Source organism: Marmota monax, unplaced genomic scaffold (assembly GCF_021218885.2).
Source record: "Marmota monax isolate L192 unplaced genomic scaffold, Marmota_monax_Labrador192_F-V1.1 WCK01_AAM20220418_F8-fsc00006, whole genome shotgun sequence".
NCBI lineage: Eukaryota > Metazoa > Chordata > Mammalia > Rodentia > Sciuridae > Marmota > Marmota monax.
Genome location: NW_026693712.1, coordinates 9,536,626 through 9,555,155, shown reverse-complemented (window position 1 = coordinate 9,555,155; position 18,530 = coordinate 9,536,626). Strand labels below are relative to the sequence as shown.

The window sequence follows — 18,530 nt, the reverse complement described above, 5'->3', positions numbered from 1 at the left end:
CCTCTTAATTGACAAATATGATGGGGCCTTCAGTTCTTGTCTCACCAGATCACTGTGCTGCATTTGGTCTATCTGCCTGTCTTTCTTTCTCGTTTCCTTTTTTTTTTTTTCTTTCTGCATTGGGGTCTGAATCCATGTGCTCATGTGGGGCAAGTGCTGTACCACTGAGCTACATCCCCAGCCCTTTTTATTTTAGACAGAGTCTCACTGTGGAGAGAAGTGATTTGAACCCTGGTCCCTGATTCCCTTATGGCTGCATTTGCTCTGGGAGCTGACTGTGCAAAAGTGCAGGTCAAGACTCCCCAGTTGCTATGGTAATGCCGGCCAGGGGTGGCTATGTGCAAAGGTGTGTGGCTCTAACAGTCAGAACCTTGGATTCAGACACCAACTCCCGGGGGTAGAGAATTCTGGGCATAACAAGATGACCTCTATGTCTCCCAAGTTTCGCTGCATCCTTCAGACTACCTGCTCTGCTAAAACTGTCTCACAAATAACCTTCTGATGACAAAACCTGTATAATAAATGTGCTGAGCTAGCTCTGGTGTCAAACAAGCCTCACCAGGCCATGGCTTAAACCACCTGGCCCCAGATTTTTCTCTATGTGTGTCTGTTTGTCTTTTCTTCATCCTCTCATCATCCCTCCAATGTCTGAATTAACTGACCAGACTGGCCTTGAACTCGGAATCCTCCTGCCTCAGCCTCCGAGTAGCTGGGAGGATGGATGTGCACCACCACACCTGGCTGGTCTCTCTCCTTGTTGAAACTTTCTACTTCTTTGGTTTCCATGACTGCCTCTCCTGGGTCTGCAAACACCTCTGAATTCTCCTCCTGCTTCCCCCCTTTACATACACCCCTTTCTCTACCTGCTCTGGAAATTCTGAAATCCTCCAATATTGCACCCTGGGAACCCACTGCTCCTCACATCTCCCTGGGTGACTTTGTCAACACCATAGTTTCAAATACTACCTGGTCCTGATAGCTTCCTAATCCACCCCTCCTCTCTCTCCATAGCGTGGGGACTGTACTTTTATCTACCTGATGATCACTTGCTCCTGAAGAATGTCTCAATCTCACCTTGTTTAAAGCTGACCTCCTCATCTTACATCCAAACCTGATGGCAGCACTCTCAGTCTGGAAGCTTAAAATGAGCTCTGACTCTTCTCTCTTCCATCCTCTCTGCTCCCCACCAAGGCTAAGTCCTGCTAGTTTTGCCCTCTGGATATCAGGTCAGCCTTTTATCTCCTTATCATCTTGTCTTTGTTGAATATTGTATTAAAAGAGAACATCTATGTGGTGCATCATTGTAGCACTATGTAGATGGCCATGGGCAGTGATGACAGTATTCTTCACGGTGACTGCATTTGTTGACATTCTCCTCATCCCTTACTTGAATCATGCACTGGTCACTCTGCCTCCAGTCCTAGTTCTTCTGATCCATTTTCTATGGACCTGCCAGCATTATCCTGCTAAAATGAAAAGCAGGGCTGGGGAGGTAGTTTAGTGGCACAGCACTTGCCTAGCATGCACCAAGCCCTGGGTTCAACCTCTGGTATTGCAAACAACAACAATAAGACCCAAAGAAATAAGATGAAAAGCATCTGTACTGGTCTCCTGCTTTAAAAGCCATCACCTGTAGATTCAAGTCCTACCCTCTGGACATGGCATCCAAAGCCTTATCTGGCCCCCTCTCTCCCTGTCTTGCTGTCTTAAACTTAACACAGCAGCAACACTAAACTGCACACAGTGTGCTGCTCCAAACTCCTATGCCCATGTTGCTTGTCCATAGTTTGGATATGGATTGAAAAGCCAATATACTAAAGGCTCTGCCCCCAACTCAGGGATCTTAGGAAGTGATGGAAACTATTGGGAAGAGGTGGGACCTAAGTGAGAGGTCTTACGGACATTGGAGGGCGTGTCCTTGAAGGGGATTGTGGGACCCACCGCTCCTCTTTCTCTTCTTTGCCTCCTGGCCATGAGGTGAGCAGCTTAGCTCCACCTTAAGCTTTCCACCATGATGTATCACCAGAGGCCCCAAGGCAACAAAGCCAACCAACCACGGGCTGAAACCAAAATAAAACTCTCCTTTTTATAAGCTGATTATCTCAGGGTTTTGTTACAATAATGGAGAGTTGACTGACACCCATGAGGTTTCCTCTACCTGGAATCCTGTTTCCTGCCCCCACCTGCCTAAGAACTAATGATTTCAAATTCAACTCAGACCAACACACTCTAGGAAATGAAGACTGGTTTATGAGTCCCCTATTCTGTATCCTCTATCGTGGCTTTATCACATCGCAGTATAAATATCTGTTAATAAAGGCATCTCATCATTCGATTATGAGTTTCAGAAGAGAAACAGTACATCATGGTCCATCTACCTTTACATCCTCAGAGCCTATGACAGTGTCTGTAATAGAAAATGCTCAATAAATAAACACCTTGCCACAGGGCACCATTGTGTAGTATGTTCTGGGGAAAGGATATAGGCGTGACCAGGACCAAATATGGGGGTGATGTGCAGCAGACATGACCCTAATCTCGGGCGCAGGAGACACCACTGCTTCACCCTTGGCCTTAGTGAATGGGGCAAGGTGGGAGGTAAAGCTCTGGAGCTCTGCTTTGTGTGACATGGCTGGAAACAATGGGGATGGGAGGTGGACAATGGCAATTAAGTCTGACATGAGATTGAGACTTAGTCCCTGGGGAGCCTGGTAGACCACCCAGTCATGACTTTGTCCCTGACACATTTGTCAGTGACCATCTTTTCATCTAAAGATTATTTCTCTGCGTTTCATATTTGCCCAAATGTCAATTCTCTGTTTATCTCTAGGGACCTTCTATCGAGTAAATTGAAAAACAAGAGACTCGGGCTTTGGAGATCCACACTTCCCCCCATTTTTTCCACTTGCTGCATCCGAAATCCCTTCATTCTTTCATCTCAATCAAACTTTTCCCCTTTTCAAGTTGTGTTACTTACCAGGCCATTTTGGGCAACATAAGTGGGGAGACCACTTACTAAAGCCCAGTGGTCAGGAGGTGGATTCCTGTAAAGACAAATGGTGAAGTTCAATGTAGGGTCTTTTGGGGACCGAAGAAAAGTGACAACATCCATTTCACAGATTATTATTGACTGCTGAGCAAAAACACAAACCATTACTTTCCTCATGGATTTAGTAGCTTCATACTATATAGAGAGTTGAAAATTCATCTACAGTGAGCTCCTGCCAGGCACTAGTGACTAAGCTAAATGCTTTATATTTGGTGGAGATAATAATAATATTATAATTTTTGGTACTATAGTTATGTGTCATAAATGATGATGTTTTGGTCAACAGTGGACCACACATATGAACAAAGTCCCATAAGATCATATCATCTAGTGATGTCATAGCCATCTTACTTTGTGTAAGCACACTCTATGATGTTCACACCATGACAAAATTGCCCAGCATTTCTCTAAACGTGTCCCCTTCCTAGCTGCGTGCAGTGGTACACACCTGTAACCCCAGCAACTTAGGAGGCTAAGGCAGAAAGATTGCAAGTTTAAGGATGGGCTCCGGAACTTAGAGAGAGGCTATCTCAAAATAAAAATGAGAAAGGCTGGGAATGTGGCTCAGTGGTAGTGCACACCTGGGTTTAATCTCCAGTACAATAAGCAACTAATTAACTAAATCAATGTGTCCCCTTTCTTAAGTGATGCATAATTTCATTACTTTTTGATTGTTTATTGGGAGAAAAATATGCAGAGAAAAATGCATTAAAATTCATTGAGCATTAGAATACGAATACATATGAAGCCATATAGATGTCAAGAACAGCATTCTCAGCACCTTGGAGATCCCTGACATGCCCCTCCCAATCATAGCCTTCTCCCTAACCCCAAACGTAATAATTATTCTAGTATGATCATTACACTCTTGCTTTTCTTCAGTTGTACCACCTAAGTATGATGTCTTATACCTTCTAATTTGATTTTGCCTGTTTTCCAACTTCATTTAGATAGAATTACACAATGTATAATTATTTTATTCTATCTGGATCCTTCTCCTTTTCATTTATCTTCTTCTTTTGCAGAACTGGGAATTGAATCCAGGGGCCTCTACCACTGAGCTACACCCCTAGTCCTTCATATTTTCTATTTTAAGTCACCCCTAGTCCTTCATATTTTCTATTTTAAGACAAGTTGCCTAGACTGGCCTTGAACTTGTAATTCTCCTGCCACCACACCTGGTTGGCTTCTTTTTCATATTGCTATAATTCATTCATTTTATTGACATGCAATTTCCCCATGCAGAACAATAGAACAATTTATCCATTCAAGGGTTGATGGGCATCTCCTCTGTCAATGTAAACAGATAATGTGAACAGTGCCTCTAGGAACACTCCAATAAGTATATGCTCTCACTTTTATATGGCATATTCCTAGGAGTAGAAATACTGGGTCATAAGATGTTCATATCTCAGCTGGGTATGGTGGTGCATGCCTGTAATCTCAGTGATGTGGGAAGCTGAGGCAGGAGGTCACAAATTTGAAGGTAGTCTTGACAACTTAGTAAGACCCTATAGCAAAATAAAAATAAAAATAGCTAGGGAGGCAGCTCAGTGGCAGAGTACACCTGGGTTCAATCCCCAGGATTGGAAAAAAAAAATTGTGCATCTCTTCAAAGGTCAAACTGCTTTCCAAAGTGATTGACACTCCCATCAGGGGGAGTTACCTTTGCTCTAAGTCTCTGCCAGTACTTAGTATTTCCATGCTTTTTAATCATAACCCTTCTGGTGGATTCTAATGGTGACACATTGTGGTTCTCTTTTTCATTTCTCTGCAAAATTAATGAAATGGAGTCTCTTCTATAAATGTATTTGTCACTGTGCTGGGGGATTAGCTCAGTGGTAGGGCACTTGCCCTACGTGCTAAGCGAGCGGTCTACTGCTGAGCCACAACCCCAGCCCATTACTGATTATTTTTTGTTTGTGTTTGTGCTTTCTGAGATACGAGGGATTGAACCCACAGATGCTTTGTTACTGAGCTACATCTCCAGTCTTTTTTCTTGAGACAGGGTCTCATTAAGTTGCTGAGGCAGGCCTTGAACTTGCCATCCTCCCAACTTAACCCCCAGCTACTGGAATTACAGGTGTGCACCACCGCATCCAGATTCTGATTATTTTTTTGTAATTGGAATTTCATATTTTTATTATGAGCAAAGGACATTCCCAGTATGATTTCAATCTTTTGAAAGTTATTAAGGTTTGCTTTATGGATCAGTATATAAGCAAATATTATAAACATTGCCTATATGCTTGAAAAAAACTGAGTGTTCTATACTTTGGGAGGTTGGGAGCAATGTTCTCTATAGATGCATTAGGTTATGTTTGCTATCTGTGCTATGCAGATATTGTATACTCTGTCCTACTCTCCTCCTAGTGACTAGTGAACCTGTATTTGTCTATATATTCTTGTATTTTGGCCAGTTTTTGCTTTATATTTTTTAGATATATGCAAATTTAGGAGTATAATGTCTTCCTGTATGATCAAAGTGGATTGATCCCTTTATTATTAAGAAGGGACTATCTGGGTGCAGGTTGTGGCTCAGGGGTAGTGCACTTGCCTAGCATGTGTGAGGCATTGGGTTCAATCCTCGGCACCACATATAAATAAATAAAATAAAGGTATTGTGTTCGTCTACAACTAATATTTTTAAAAAGGGACTACCTTTATCTCTATTAATGTTATTCAGTATAACATCTTTTTAAATTTCATATTAAATAGTTTCACCAGAGCTGAAGTGCAGCTCAGTGGTAAGGGCATGCTTAGTGTATGCACAAGTCCCTGGGTTCAATTCCTAGCACTAAAAAAAAAAAAAAAAAGCATAATATAGTTATGCCAGTTTTCTTTTGGTTAGCATTCATATGATGCATCTTTTTAAGCTTTTATTTTCAACTTCTTTATTCTTATCCTTCCAATAAGTCTTCTATAGCCAGGCACATTTGCACATGCCTGTAATCCCAGCCTTAGGAAGCTGAGGCAGGAGGATCCCAAGTTTGAGGCAGGCCTAAGCAAGTTATCAAGACCCTGTCCCAAAATAAAAAATTAAAAGGCAGGGGTGTATGTAGCTCAGTAGTAGAGTGCCCCCGGGGTTCAATCCCCAGTACTGGACAAGGTATATGGTATTTCATTGTATCTAGGAAGTAATATGTGTGTGTGTGTGTGTGTGTGTGTGTGAAAGAGAGAGAGAGAGAGAGAGAGAGAGAGAGAGAGAGAGAGAGAGAGAGAGAGAGACTAGGAACTGAACCAGGGCTTCTCATATGCTGGCAAGCGCTCTATTACTGAGATACATCTCCTCTCCAGTCCTTTTTGTTTTGAGACAGGGTCTCGATAAGTTGTCCAGGCTGTTTTTGAACCTGTGATCCTTCTGCCTTAACTTCCTCATAATTATAGGTATACACCACTTTGTCCACTGGAAATAATCATTTTTTAGGAACCAATTTTTTTGTGTGACGGAGAAAGATAAAATGCTGCCGATTGATCTGCGTTGTAGTGCTTTTCACTTGAAATTTTATTTTTACTGTGCCATTCAAGACAACTTTTGTTTCAATACCCCTAGAGCAAAATCATTTTCTTTTCAGTATGGGGGATTGAACCCAGGGGTGCTCTACCATTGAGCTACATCTCCAAATATTTTTATTTAGAGACAAGATCTCTCTAAGTTTCCCAGGCTGGCCTCAAACTTAGGATCCTCCTGCCTCAGACTCCTGAGTGACTGGAATTAGTCATATTACTGTACCCGGTTCATAGCATTGTCTCTTCCAGATACTTTTTTTCTTTTCTTTTGGTGCCAGGGATTGAATCCAGGGGTGCTTAACTGCTGAGCTGCATCCCCAGCCCTTTTTATTTTTTTTTATTTTGAGGCAGGGTCTCCCTAAATTGCTTAGGGCCTCATTAAGTTGCCGGGACTGGCTTCGAATTTGAAATCCTCCTGCTTCAACCTCCTGAGTCACTGGGATTACAGGCATGCACCACCACACCCAGCTCTTCCTGTTACTTTATGTGGCAATTAAATTCCCTGTGGATAGCATCCAGTAGTGGTTGCTCAACACTAACTCAAGTGAAGTTATATATGCTTATGACCAAGTTCACACATACACAGGCAAAGATAACTACGTGGAGACTGCTGTGTGGCTCACAGCAACTGTACAATATCATTGATTTTGCTTCATAAATGTCAAAAAGTAGAAACTTGTGCCTCTCAGAATCAATGAAATGCAATAGGTTTTTTTCCTTATCCAGTCTGTCAATCTTTATTCTATAGATAGAACATCTAGTTGATTTATAGTTAAAGAAACTATTGCTATATTTGGATTTAAATATCAATTTTACTTGTACTTTCTATTTTTCCTACCTTTCAGTTTTTTCCTAAACCCATATTTGGCCTTCTTTTGGTTAGATGAATTATTGATTTACTGTTCAGTTTTCCCCTCTGTTAGTGTGAGTGGCAAATGCTGTGAGCCATTCAGAGTATTTATCAACATCCTGGCTGTCCTTCTTCTGGGCACATAGTCGGGTTGCACTGTCTATCCCTTGAAGTTAAGTATGACTGTGTGACTAGCTTTGGCCATTGAAATGTGAGTGAGTGGAAGTGATGTGTCACCTTCAGATGGACACTTTACAAGCCAGGGTGTTTCCTCATTTCTCTCTTTCCTCTGGGTTTGAAACTTCAAGGTTCAAAATGATAGCTGATATATCAGCTTTGGTCCCTGTCTGACCACAATTCCATTCATTATAGCTCCAACCACACCCACCAAATGGCAATGGCAACACAGGGGATGGGACAATAAAACTCTGTTGTTTATAACATGGAGATCTCAAGGTCTTGTTACCACAGCACAACGTAGCCTATCCTGCTGATTCAAAATTTATATTAGGCGGGCATGGTGGTGCATAACTATGATCCCAGCTACTCAGGAGGGTGACGCAGGAGGATTGCAATTCACACCAGCCTGGGTAATTTAGCAAGATCCTGTCTCAAAAACCAAACAAAATACTGGGGAATGTAGTTCAGTGGTAGAGTACCCCTGGATTCAATACCAAGTTTAGCCAAAGGGGAAAAAAGTATTAGAAACAGAATACTGCCATTAAAAAAAAGTCTAAAATAGGTTACTTTTGTGGAAGGTAATGCTAACAGAGGCTAGTCAGATGTGATGTTTGACAAGTGATGATAAAACATGGGGGAGCTAGTTACTGACCACTGATCATTTCCAACCCAGGGAATGAGTTTAATAAACTTGTAGTTCTAGAAAAGGGGTTAGAAAACAGAATGGCAGATGAATATGCATTTGACAAGGTTAAAAAGAAGAGATGAGCTCAGACCAGAATCAGAGTCAGTTCTTACTCAAGCAGGAATGGAAGATAATAAAAAAAACTAGAAACAGAAGAACTTGACACAACTTCTCATCCTCAACTAGCAAAAGATAAAAAATCGTTAGTTTTGGTCTGGTGGCCAGGGTACAATCAGCGTTTCCAATTACACCCGCAGTTTGAGGATTGGTTTGAGGATTAGGACAATATAGAGTCAGTCCCTTCAGGTGAACTAGAGGTCAGGGGAAAGAGACAAAAGGCACGACTCTCTCACAGAGCTTGACTGCAGTCTCAAGGATCGAGCAAGTAAGTTGAGAAAGAGAGCCCTGTCTCAAGACAGCTCTGTGGGTGTGGATCCTGGAACAAGGAGAGGATTCAAATAGATAAGAAGGTGACAAAGTTTTTGCAAATGCTCTGCAGGCAAGAGATCAGGTCAATGCTACAAAGGGCTGCCAATGTTTAATTCTTTTTTTTCTTTTCACGGTCCTGAGTTTTGAACCCAGGGGTGCTCTACTACAGAGCTACACTCCCAGCCCTTTTAATTTTTTTATTTTCAAATGGGATCTCGCTGAATTGCCCAGGCTGGCCTTGACTGTAATCCTCAAACCTCAGCCTCCTGGGTGGCTGGGATTACAGGAGTGCACTGTTCAATTCTTCAACAGTCTTTGAGTCCCTGCTACCTACAATCAGGTTCTATAGAGTCCTTTCCTGTCCTCTTCATTATCCTTCTTGGTCACATTTGAAGAGAATAGTAGAAAATAACCTTTCCTTCTGGCTGAGTCACTTTCTTTGCCAGTATCATGCTTTTGCACTCCATTCTTGGACCCCAGAAGCAGCTCCTTGGAAAACTACTGAAAAGTCCTGATCTGCCAGGTGTGGGGGCACACTCCTGTAACTTAGCAAGACGCTGTCTCAAAATAAAATTAAAAGGGCTGGGGATGCCACTTTATGCTAGAGTGCTTGCTTTGCATATGGGAGGCCCTGGGTTTGATCCTCTAGACTGTAAAAAAACAAACAAACGAAAGAAAGACAGGGAAGGAGAGAAAAGAACACACCCTGACTTGATCCCATACACTGATTCCATAGATGGGAAACTGAGGCCCCTACAGCCTACTTATTAACACTGGCTCTGAGCCTGGAACTCAGAACCCCTGATTAACAACTGGCCCCTTGCGACTTGGATGAAATCCCTTCCCCTATCAGGTCTCATCTCCTACCCTGCGTCATTACCTTTCCACAATGCCTCCACTGCTTTCTCTGCCTCTAACCAAGAGCCTGGCTACGTTGGGTTGGGTTGCTGTTCATCCGGGAATGAGTATCCTATGGACGTAGGTAAGGTGCCCACAATTCTGCATGTTTTGAGATGAAACTTACGGAATTACTTTGATGTCTTCTTTGCCATGCAGGATGTAGTCAATGACCTTGTAAAAGTTAATTTCCTGGCAAAATAGATAGAAAAATAGTACATTAAGATTGAGAGACAGAACTTCAAAAGGAGTGTGACCATGAGACAGATCTTGCTGTTTTTGATGTTGTTGTTTTAGAGGGAAAAGAACACACAGGATTTGTTACATGCCCAGGGCAGGGGAGTACTGGACTCCCAGATCTTGTTCTGTCACTTGCCCTGTGGTTTTCAGGAAGCACCCAGCTTGCCATGCCTCCCTCTGAGGGTGCTCCCTGCTAGCTTCTGGTGATCACTGTCCTCAGCTGACCCTCAGGATTCAGTGTGCTTCTCTGTGCAACCAGCTGACAGTGGGATCTGAGGCTGAGAAGAGGGATGGGACCTTTTCCAAGGGGATCTGAACTTGGAGGGCAAGAAGAAAGAGATAAAGACTGCTGCTAGAGTCCAGAAAAGGGAGGGGAAGGTGAACGGAGGTTCCCATCCATTTAGAATGATAGTTCACCCAGCCAGCCTCCACACAGGGGGCCTCCTTGGCTCTGGCCCCCTTTCTCCTCCACACCTACCATCAGCTGACTTTTTGCTGTGTCATTTCCGTCCTAGATATTTAAATGTAGATACGTGGGTGCAACCCCAGTCCTCCAGGCTCAGAGAATTCCTGACCCAGGCAAGAATGTCTGAATGCCCATTTGGTGACAGGAAAGTGATGATCATGACCTTCTTCAGCCTCCTGCAATTGAGGCCTTGCTCCTTAAAGCCCACTGCTGGTCATGGTGCCGGGACTGAACATTTCCAAGAGGCAAACTTGGACCAACAAAGGCAGAGCTTTTGCACTGCCCCAATGTGTAGGCTGCCCTGGGAGTGGAGAGCTCCCCAGGATAGGAAGCATCGAAGTGGGAGGCGAGGTGACCCCACAGCATAAGGACTGGCATGGAGCTAGGACTCCACTGAGTCGAAAAGACTGGGTCCAGTCTTGGTTGTATGATGCGCGCTCTCTGGCCTCAGTGTCTCCAGCTGTAACATTAAGTTAGTGTTCGAAGCTGTTGCTAAGCAGCAGACCTCTTTCGCCAAACAAAGCTCAGGATCTTATCACATAAAGTACATAAAATAGAAGCCAAGTTGGATACACAGGTCCTGTAGCTCTCTGTGTTCTCTCCCACTCCTATTCCTCACCTCCTCCTCTCTGTTTTCTCCTGGTCAAGGCAGCTGCTGCCAACTTTTACTGTTTTTTTGTTTTGTTCTGTTGATTTTTTTTTTTTTTTTGGCACTGGAGATTGAACCCAAGGGTGTTTAGCCTCTGAGCTACATCCCCAGTCCTTTTTTATATTTTATTTAGAGACAGGGTCTTGCTAAGTTGCTTAGGGCCTTACAAAGTTGCTGAGGCTGGCTTTGAACTCATGATCCTCCTGCCTCAGCCTCCCGAGCCACTGGGATTACAGGAGTGTGCCACCGTGCCCAGTCAACTTGACTGTTTTAAAGGCAAATGGAAGAGATTTAAAAAAAATGGACTGGATAATCTTTAAAGTTCTTCCCAGCTGTGACCCTAAGAATGCAGTTGAATAGTTAGCAATATCCCTCCAGATTAAAATGCACATTTCTTTTAAGCTAGTGACTCCACATATGGCAGTGATCCTGTAGATACATCCCCAACTATGAGTGGAAGTATGGTTTGCCCCATCCAGGGGTCTCATCCACACTGCTCTAAAAAGCCTGGAGATTTCTAAGTACATATACATGAATTTGCCATAGTGAATTTCACCTTTATGTATCTCCATAGCATGCAAATTTTAAAAAAAGCAATAAATAAATACAAGAAAGATCAAGAAAGAAAAGGGAACAGAGGATGGAGGCGGAGAGGGAAGGGAAAGTACTGGGGACTGAATTGAGCAAATTTTATCTTATGTTGGTATAATTAAGTCAAAATGAACCCCAATATAATGTATAACTAAAATGAACTAATAAAAAATAAAATAAAACAAAAAGCCCGGAGACAGTTGTGTATCTATCATTAGGAAGGGGATTAAACAAAATTGAGTACAGATGCTTTTCAATCTGTGCTGGATTCCATCCTAATAGACCCATTGTAAGTTGGAAATATCATTAAGTCAAAATGCATTAAATTCACCCAACCTACTGAACACTCTAGCCTAGCAACAGGAGTGTCAGCAGTTTACCTTCATGACCCCGGGGGCTGGCTGGAGCCATGGCACCCTGCTGCTGCCCGGCATTGTGAGTGAATACAATACTGTATGGTGCTAGCCCAGGACAGAGATTCAAATTCAAAGTTCAGTTTCTACTGAATGAAGATCACTTTCCACCATCCTAATGTCAAAAAATTGTAAGCTGAACCATCATAAGCCACGAACTATCTGTGCCCATACAGGGATGATTAGCAATTTTCCAGCTGCACCTGTGCTGATAGTGAAAGATGCCCAGATATGCACTTCAGAAAGAAAGGCACAAAATAGAATCACCACATTTATTGAGGGTGGTGATGGTAGAATACGTACTTCTGAATATCTGGATGTGTGTGTAGACAGACGTTCCCAGAAAGATGGATCTAGCACTGTGGCTGCCTGGGGAGGCTGAACAGGAGGGAGGGAAGCTTCAATGTGTAAGAGTTGAGCTTTTCATTGTGCTCATGTATTGCTTTTTCAATAAATAGTATAGAATTTTGAGGGGAGGTAGGTATTGGGGGTCAAACTCAGGGCCTCGTGCATGCTAGGCAAACACCCTATGACTGAGCTCCCTCTAACTCAAAGCATTTTAAATAGTCAAGTTGCATCCTGTAAATGGTTTTCTAAAAAAGCAAAGATAGTGCCTGTCACACACCTGTAATCCCAGGAGCTTGGGAGGCTGAGGCAGGAGGATCACAAGTTTGAGGCCAGCCTCAGCAATTTAGTGAGCCTCTCAGCAATGTAGTGAAACCCTGTCTCAAAATAAACAATTAGAACCTGAGAAGTAACACAGTGGCATCTCTGGGCTTCATCCCTAGTGCCAAAAAGAAAAGAAAAGATAGTCATGTCATCTGCTGGGGCTTTGGCAAAACTGTTTCCCCCTGGCCAGGGAGTTCTAGGACCTTCCTGACTACCTTCATGTCTTTGCCTTAAGGCCATCTGCCCTTGGTCTGGCTGCTTGCTATACTCCCCAGCAAGCCCTAGGTTCCCGTGCCTGGCAAGCTGCCTTACCTATGTCTCCATGAGACTCTCTAGAACGGTTTTTTTTTTTTTTTAACCCACAGCAGAATCAATCAATGTGCTTTCAGAAAAAGCAACAAGAAAACCAGTGTGCTTTAGGTAAACAGGACTTTTTCAACATACTATAGCTTAGTCTGTTGCCTACAAGGCCACATTCACACTCAAATTCACCAGACTCTGGGAAATCCAAACAGAACCATCAAGGGCACCTTTGTTACCTTGAACTAAGTGACTAACACTGTAACACAAGGAGCTTTGGAAAAGTCACCAGTATAGCTGTTGCCAGACCATGGTGCACAGAGATGCAGCAGTTTAAAAACTAACGCTTTTTAAAAAAACTTTGCTTTTTCATGAAGCCTAATTAGCCTATATAATTTTTTAATAATTAAAAAAAATACACACCATTTTAATTTTTAAAGGAGATGAAGCAAGATGTAGCTGCTATGAGGGAGTTTTAGATCCAAGATTTGGGGAGACTCAAGGGGTTGGAATTCAAACAAAAAGATATATAAGCTATAATCCACATCCTCAGCCTTTTTTATTTTTTTAATTTTGAGGCAGGGTCTCACTTAGTTGTTTAGGGCCTGGCTAAGTTGCTGAGTCGGGCCTGGCTAAGTTGCTGAGTCTGGCCTTGAACTTGGGATTCTCCTGACTCAGCCTCTGGAGTCACTGGGACTATAGGGATGCACCACCGCTCCCAAACAAAAGTCGTATCTCTGAGATGAATGTGGGAGATGAATGTGAGAGTCCTGATCAATGATAACAGGGAACATGAAAGGCATGATGGCAATTACGGTTACCACAGGGAAAAGCATTCTGAGTTAGAACCAGGCCCTGCTAGGTAAGCCTAATTGGCAGGTGTGTCAGATGAGGAAGGCCAGCCATCTGGAGGTTTGTTCTCCAAGACAGAGAGATGAGCTAGTGGAGCAAAGGCTAGAACTCAGGCTTTCTCCCACCAAGCCCACACCCTTGCCAGAAGATCCACTTCTGGCCAGTCCTGTGGATATCTGTCTGGTCCCCAGCTCAGGCCCCTGCGTGTGTTCCTCACAGTTGTGTCTAAGGCCTGGGGCTGACTTCAGAGATGAGTTCATGGACAACACCCAGTGGCTGGGGAGGTGGAGGACCTGAGGAGCTATTTGGTCAAGCTCAGCCTAAAATCAAGCAACCAGCCAAACCCCAATCCTCGTTTCCTGGACCATGGTCTTTTCCATGACAACTTTACTCTTGCAAAGACTAAACCTCAGATGACTGAGATGGGGAAGGATTTGAGGAAAGAAATTTTTTTTTCACTACTTCTATTAACTTTTGAAGATTTATAGCAGATAAAAAGTATTTTTGCTTGTATGTATGAAGGTTTTTTAAAAATCATTTTTTCCCACAAGATAAAAGAACAATTTCACCATGGAGTAAAGGTAAAGTAAGATAATCCTCTTTTTTAAGTTGTCCAAAGTGGCATTTAGGATCTTCATCGTTGACGGCTGTGCTAACACCATAACAAACTAAAGTGTAGGGTTGGGTCTGGCTTTGTTCCGGTTTTCTTAACAGTCAAAGCTCATGGATTAAGTTCTAGATATATTCTAATTGTAAGTCAGGGATCTGCTGGGATTCTACCACTGATATGCTCCTTGGGACAGACGCTGGAGGGCGAGGCACATTTCACTGGACCCATGTTGACTACTAGTGGTCATCAAGGTCAAAGCATTTATCATCTCCTCTTTGGTCTCCCTTTCCCTGGAAGTCTGCTCAGTACTGTGAAATACTTGTAATTCTACCAAATTCTTTCACAAACTGGGATCCTTCTTGTGACTTAACTGTAGCAATTTTCTTTATTTTTCCCCTCTCTCTCTCTCTCTCTCTCTCTGTGTGTGTGTGTGTGTACTGGGGATTGAACCCAGGGGCATTCTGCCACTGAGCTTTATGCCAGCCCTTTTCATTTTTTTTAAATTTTGAAACGGGGACTTACTAAGTTGCTCTAACTGACCTTGAACCTGTGATCCTCCTGCCTCAGCCTCTCAAGTGTCTGGGATTGCAGGCGTGCCCCACCATGCTCAGTTTGTGACAATTTTCAATGTAGCCCCCATTTTTTTATAGTTGTTTGCAAACTACTCCAACAGAGGTGTGCTCTCAACCAGCCCATGTTTCTGTCCTTTTTGTGAAGTGAGATTTATCATTCTCTTGTTCCAGAATTGGAGAATTTTGTCCTTTTCCATGCTTTAGCAATGAAGAAAGTATCTCAATATATCCAAATTTTCAGACTATTAGAATCTCTATAGCTTCCATTTTCAAAAGCTTTTAGTGTATCTCTAACTCCAAGAGTACTTGTCCCTGTCCTGGATGGTTATATTGTCTATTAATTTCTTCTCTTGAATGATTTCAAGCTAGAGAGGATTTCAGTGGGTAACTCAATAGCTGGTTGGATCCGTTTCACTACCATAGGATGCATCAACTAATTTTTTCTTTTCTTTTCTTTTCTTTTGTACTAGAGATTGAACTCAGGGGCACTTAACCACTGAGCCACATTCTCAGCAATTTTTATTTTATTTTTTTATCTAGAGTCAGGGCCTTGCTAAGTTGCTTAGGGCCTTGCTAAGTTACTGAGGCTGGCCTTGAACTGGTGATCCTCCTGTCTCAGCCTCCCAAGCTGCTGGGATTACAGATGTGTGCCACCAAGCCTGGCACCTGCATCCATTAATTCTAAAGCTTTCATTGTGACCTCTGATCAAACATATCAGAATGATAAAATCAGCTGATCCAGTTAAAGCAGGACTAATCACGTTCTTTGTCCCCAGAAATAAACAGCTGTCTGCAGTCTCTGCTACTTTCAGAACACAGTTACGTGTCATTCTTAAATGGGCAAAATGCAAGGCTGACTGGCCTCCTCTGCTGTGTTTCTTCAGTAGATTCACCATGGATTTGTGCAGGACTTCTCTCAGGTGTCCTTGGAACTCACCCCAGAACACACACTGCCATCTGTTCCAGTGGAGCTGCACTTGACCATGATCTGAAAGCAGTGCTGTAAGAGCCTCTATATAGAACTTCCTGGCACACAATAAAGCGACACATCAATTGATTTGAAAGGGTCAAAGTCCATGTTGTCTTTCTTTTCCTCTCCTCCTTTTGTTGCAGGACTGAAAGGCAGTCTACTTGTGACTTCATGTTAGATGTAGTTCCAAAGCCATCAGATAACATTTTTGCCACTTGGACAATGATATCATGCTGTGCCATTGCATGGCCGCCTCTAAGCTCTTAAGAGCTTCTTGATCTTCCAGATTCCCCTGGGCCTCTTGGCCTCCTGGGTCCTGGGTGGGGGGCTCCCTAGCTCTAGGCTACTACACGTGCTGCAATCTGCTTGAGGGTGAAGAATTAGCTCCTGACATTTCTCTGGCTGACCTGGAGCTGGAGATGGTCTCTGACCTCTGACCTAAGGGCTCAGCTCTGAGAGCTGAATATCAACGCAGCCAAGGCAATGAGAGTGTATTAAAGCTGGTATTGTCGAACGTTATGAGGATCTCTATTCCAGTTCTCCAGCTTCTAGCTTTCCAAAATATATAGGTTCACATTGTACATGAGCTGGAGAAAAAGCCCTGTGAGGGCTGGGGATGTGGCTCAAGCGGTAGTGTGCTCGCCTGGCATGTGTGCGGCCCGGGTTTGATCCTCAGCACCACATACAAATAAAGATGTTGTGTCGCCGAAAACTAAAAAATAAATATTAAAAATTCTCTCTCTCTCTCTCTCTATCTCTCTGCTCTCTCTTAAAAAAAAAAAAAAAAAAAAAAAGCCCTGTGAGAACACATCAACTCTGCCAACATGGAAAAGCTGCACATTAAAAGCTGTCTTTGAAAAGGAAAGGCATCAGGCTGAGGCCTTAGCTCAGTGGCAGAACACTTGCCTACCATGTGCAAGGCCCTTGATTTCATTCCCAGCACCAAAGGAGAGAAAAAGAAAAAAGGAGGATAACCCAAATAATATTTTGGGTGGGAGGTACCTAGGATTGAACTCAAGGGCACTCGACCACTGAGCTACATCCCCAGCCCTATTTTGTATTTCTTTAGAGACACTGAGTTGCTTAGCACCTCATTTTTGCTGAGGCTGGCTTTGAACTCGTGATCCTCCTGCCTTAGCCTCCCAAGGCGCTGGGATTACAGGCATGCACCATCGTGCCCATCGTGACAAAGTATTTTTGAAATAGTATTGACAGCAAGACATGATGCATTTTTTAAAAAATTTATTTTATTTTTTTGTGCAAACCCAGTGAGGGAGATGTAGAAGTGCTTAGGTGGTCAGGGCAAGATGTCGAGTGAGGAGGTTGGGAGCTGGGCCAGAACAAATGAGCATGGAGAAGGTCTTCTGATGATGTCAACTTCCTGCTTGATAAAAGTGCTCATGGACACAAATGGGGGACCCAAACAAACTGATAATTCTGTACTTGTGCTCCTAAGTGGGGGATCCAACAGAAAAACAAAAACAGACACGTGGACAGAGAAGGCACTAATCAATAATAGTGAGGAGCACATGGACAAGGGAGTAGATAAGGAAAGGAGGAAATTCCAGAGTCCATAAAAAGAATAGGCCAAAACTCCCCCACTGGATTCCCAGCTTTAGGGTTTTGGGGAGATGTCTATCTCTGTATCTCTGTCATCTTTGCAATAAGCCTACTTCCTATTTGCTGTCTCTGTGTACTGTTCTTCAATTCTTTGCTAAATGGAGACTACGAAGCCAGCCCCCATAGATGGTACAACAGGATCTTGCACATGCTAGGCAAGAACTCAACCACAGAGCTACATCCCCAGCATTGATTCAGCCTTGGAAATGCAATCATAAAATTGTGTGGGCAAAAACATAATTTGAAACTGGATGGCAACAGATTACAAAGGTCATTTTGGATAAAATATAGCAGACAAAATAAATTCCAAGTTTGAAATCTCATCTGTCGTGTATATGAAGCTCACAAAGGTGTTAATTTTGAATTTCCAGAGTTTGAATTAAGACTCTTTATCATTCACAGTCATACAGGCATGTGTGAGTGCACACTCTGGGCTCTTTATTTGGGTGGAATCAGGCCTCTGGGAGAAATTGATATACTATTTCACACAGAATGAAGATTCTTATGGGAAGAGAGCTGAACTAATACTCAATTCAGAATAAGACTGTCTTTCTTACTGTTATGATTTGGATCTTATCATCATCATCATGGTCATCATTATTATCATAATTATTATTTTATACCTGGGATTGAACCTAGGGGCACTTAACCACTAAGCCACATCCCTAGCCCTTTATAAAAATGTTTTATTTACAGACAGAGTCTCTCTGAGTTGTTAGGGCTTCATTAAGTTGCTGAGGCTGGCTTTGAACTCGTGATCCTCCTGCCTCAGCCTTCTGAGCACTGGGATTGTAGGTGTGCACCATGGCACCCAGCTTGGTTTGAATCTTAAATGTTCCTTCAAAGTTCCTGTGTTGAAGACTTGGTCCCCAAGCAGCCATGTTCAGATGGGGGGCCTTGGGAAGTGATGGAAGTATGAGGGGTCTGATCTCAAGAATGGATTAATCCATTGATGGATTCCTAGCTTAGTGGGCCTGG

At 43.0% G+C, this 18,530-nt stretch overlaps 1 protein-coding gene across 2 annotated transcripts in view; it reads right to left on the bottom strand.

Annotated features, from left to right (window-relative positions):
- Nucleotides 1–18,530, bottom strand: part of Pde6a (phosphodiesterase 6A) — a 71,673-nt gene that overhangs the window by 32,604 nt on the left and 20,539 nt on the right. For both annotated transcript variants that reach the window (XM_046460247.2, XM_058584226.1), the window contains 2 exons: nucleotides 9,728–9,792; nucleotides 2,978–3,044 (listed from right to left, as the gene is read on the bottom strand). In XM_046460247.2, coding sequence (XP_046316203.1) covers nucleotides 2,978–3,044; nucleotides 9,728–9,792 — 132 coding nt within the window. The remainder of the gene's footprint in view (nucleotides 1–2,977; nucleotides 3,045–9,727; nucleotides 9,793–18,530) is intronic.